The sequence below is a fragment of the Nicotiana tabacum genome, chromosome 20, assembly GCF_000715075.1.
Source record: "Nicotiana tabacum cultivar K326 chromosome 20, ASM71507v2, whole genome shotgun sequence".
Lineage (NCBI taxonomy): Eukaryota > Viridiplantae > Streptophyta > Magnoliopsida > Solanales > Solanaceae > Nicotiana > Nicotiana tabacum.
The window spans coordinates 136,374,638-136,376,698 of record NC_134099.1 but is presented as its reverse complement, the minus strand read 5'-3'; the positions used below and the strand labels follow the sequence as shown (position 1 = coordinate 136,376,698).

Sequence of the window (2,061 nt, the reverse complement as noted above, 5' to 3'; positions counted from 1 at the left end):
ACTTATACTCTCATTTATACATCTTTATACATGTAATACCAGTGATTGTTTGCAGCCCTGTTTTGTATTTATACAATTTATCAATATATTTAGTACCATTAAAAACAGGAAGACACTATTATTGGATAAGCAAAACATGTATAATGAAACATGTCAATTGATTGTGAAACTTAACTAATCAACATTTGTAACTATATTGTTTCTGAAACTTAACTACTCAACATGACAACAAATGTAATAGGAAGCGTTTTGTTTCCAACTATTTATTTTGGTCGATTCCTACATGTTTTCCTATTGTGACCACCTTGTTCACACACAGAACATGAAAATGCTCTCTTAGACTCTTTCTCTGAAGCAGGCTTGAGTCTTTCCTTTCTTGGCCTTCCTGCATTCCTTCTCCCTTTAGGTGGTAGGACCACATCTTCCATCACCTCTGTTGGGATTACCCATAAACTTTCATCTGACATCGGATTCACTGGAAATTCATAAGTGCTAAGGAGTTTATCCTTCTTGTAGTAAAAAGAGCAATACTGGCCAGGTTTCAGCTGCTGGTTCTTCAAAACCGCCCAAGCATGCGGACATGGAAGTTCATCCATTTGAAATTTTCCGCAACTGCATGTTCCCTCTTCAAGGCACACTATGTTTCTCCTTACCCTTTCAAGCACAATATATAACTGATCCGTAGCAGGCCTCACCTGCAAAAGTTTTTTTAAAAAAAAAATAAAAAAAAATTAAAGAACAGTAAAATGCAAGTCAGAAGTGCCAAGATTCATTATATTTGATTCATTTTACCGTCATTTGCTCCGATGCAATCAGATTTTCCCGAAGGAGTTTGTCGTACTTTTCGCCAAGCTTTGTAGATGTCTCCATTGCACTTTTTCTGTTTTTGTTGTTCCACTGTTGTAGCAAATTTGTCATGTACTCCAGCAATCGCATTACTGGTAACTCTCTAGCATCCTTGTTAGCTGCATTAATTGACTCTGCAATATTGGAAGTCATTACCATCGACCTTTTCACCTTGGAATATGCTCTAAACCACCTTTCGTACCCAATTTCGAACAAGTAAGGCTGCACCCTCGGATCAATGTTGCACAACTCTGTCATATGGTACTCAAACTTCTCTATCGTGTAAGCTCTTGCCAAAGCAAAGAAGATATCCTTCAATTGTTTGTGATGTTTCTTGAATGTGCGTTTTACATTCTGCCACAAGTGAAACATGCAAATACAATGTGGTACTTCTGGGTACACAACTTTTGTGGCATTGAAGATGCTTTCATTTCTATCTGAAACTATACACATCCCTTCCCTAACTCCAAAAGTATCCTTTATCTGGATAAAGAACCACTCCCAAGATTTATTATTCTCCGAATCCACAATTGCATACGCAAGTGGAAAGGATTTTTCCTGTTTATACAAAAATAGATATTAGGATTCAGAATGTAATTTAGTCTGGAGATACCAACTGCAAAATTTATACAAATCTTATACACAGTTATACACAATTATACAGATTTATACCAACTGCAAATTTTATAAAAACAGCAGTTGTGAAATCCTATACACTTTTATACATGAAACTTAAACATTATACAAACTGCAGAAACAACATAGATGCAGTCAACTCACCAGCTCCATCTTGTGTGCAAGCAGTCAATATGGTACCCTTATATGCTGCTTTAAGGAAGCTTCCGTCAACAACCATTATCGGTCTGCAATGCTCTCAGCCCTTGATAGATGCATATAGCGAAACATATGCATAAAGAAAGCACCGATCCTCTGATTTGTGCAACTTTGTAACCGATCCTGGATTTGTTTGCTCCAACATATAAAAATACTTCGGCAGCTCCTTATATGAATCACTCGGACTCCCTCTTATCATTGCCATTGCTATTTCTTTAGCTTTCCATGATTTCATGTAGCTCACTTCAATCCTGTGTTGCTTTTGTATGTCCTCTATTATATCATTTGCGGTGTAAACTTTTTTTGGATTAACATACTTGTCCTTGACTATACTAGCAATTATACCCGAAGTAGCTTGACGTTGTGTTAAGTATCTTTCAC

The 2,061-nt window shown here is 36.7% G+C and overlaps 1 protein-coding gene across 1 annotated transcript; it reads right to left on the bottom strand.

The window, feature by feature from the left end:
• Positions 1-263: 263 nt before the first annotated feature.
• On the bottom strand, positions 264-1,702 carry LOC107781008 (uncharacterized). Its single transcript, XM_075240373.1, has 4 exons — positions 1,627-1,702; positions 1,499-1,521; positions 793-1,404; positions 264-695 (listed from the first exon to the last, which is right to left on the bottom strand). The coding sequence occupies exons 1-4, from the start codon at positions 1,700-1,702 to the stop codon at positions 264-266; spliced, it is 1,143 nt and encodes a 380-aa protein (XP_075096474.1).
• Positions 1,703-2,061: the final 359 nt, after the last annotated feature.

Bases quoted from the DNA above. Each gene is read 5' to 3' on its own strand.
- LOC107781008 (XM_075240373.1), bottom strand. From the start codon at position 1,702: ATGGTTGTTGACGGAAGCTTCCTTAAAGCAGCATATAAGGGTACCATA. The intron at 1,522-1,626 runs GTGAGTTGACTG...TAAAATTTGCAG, and splicing joins TTGCACACAAGATGGAGCTG to TTGGTATAAATCTGTATAAT. The intron at 696-792 runs GTAAAATGAATC...AAACTTTTGCAG, and splicing joins TTGCATCGGAGCAAATGACG to GTGAGGCCTGCTACGGATCA.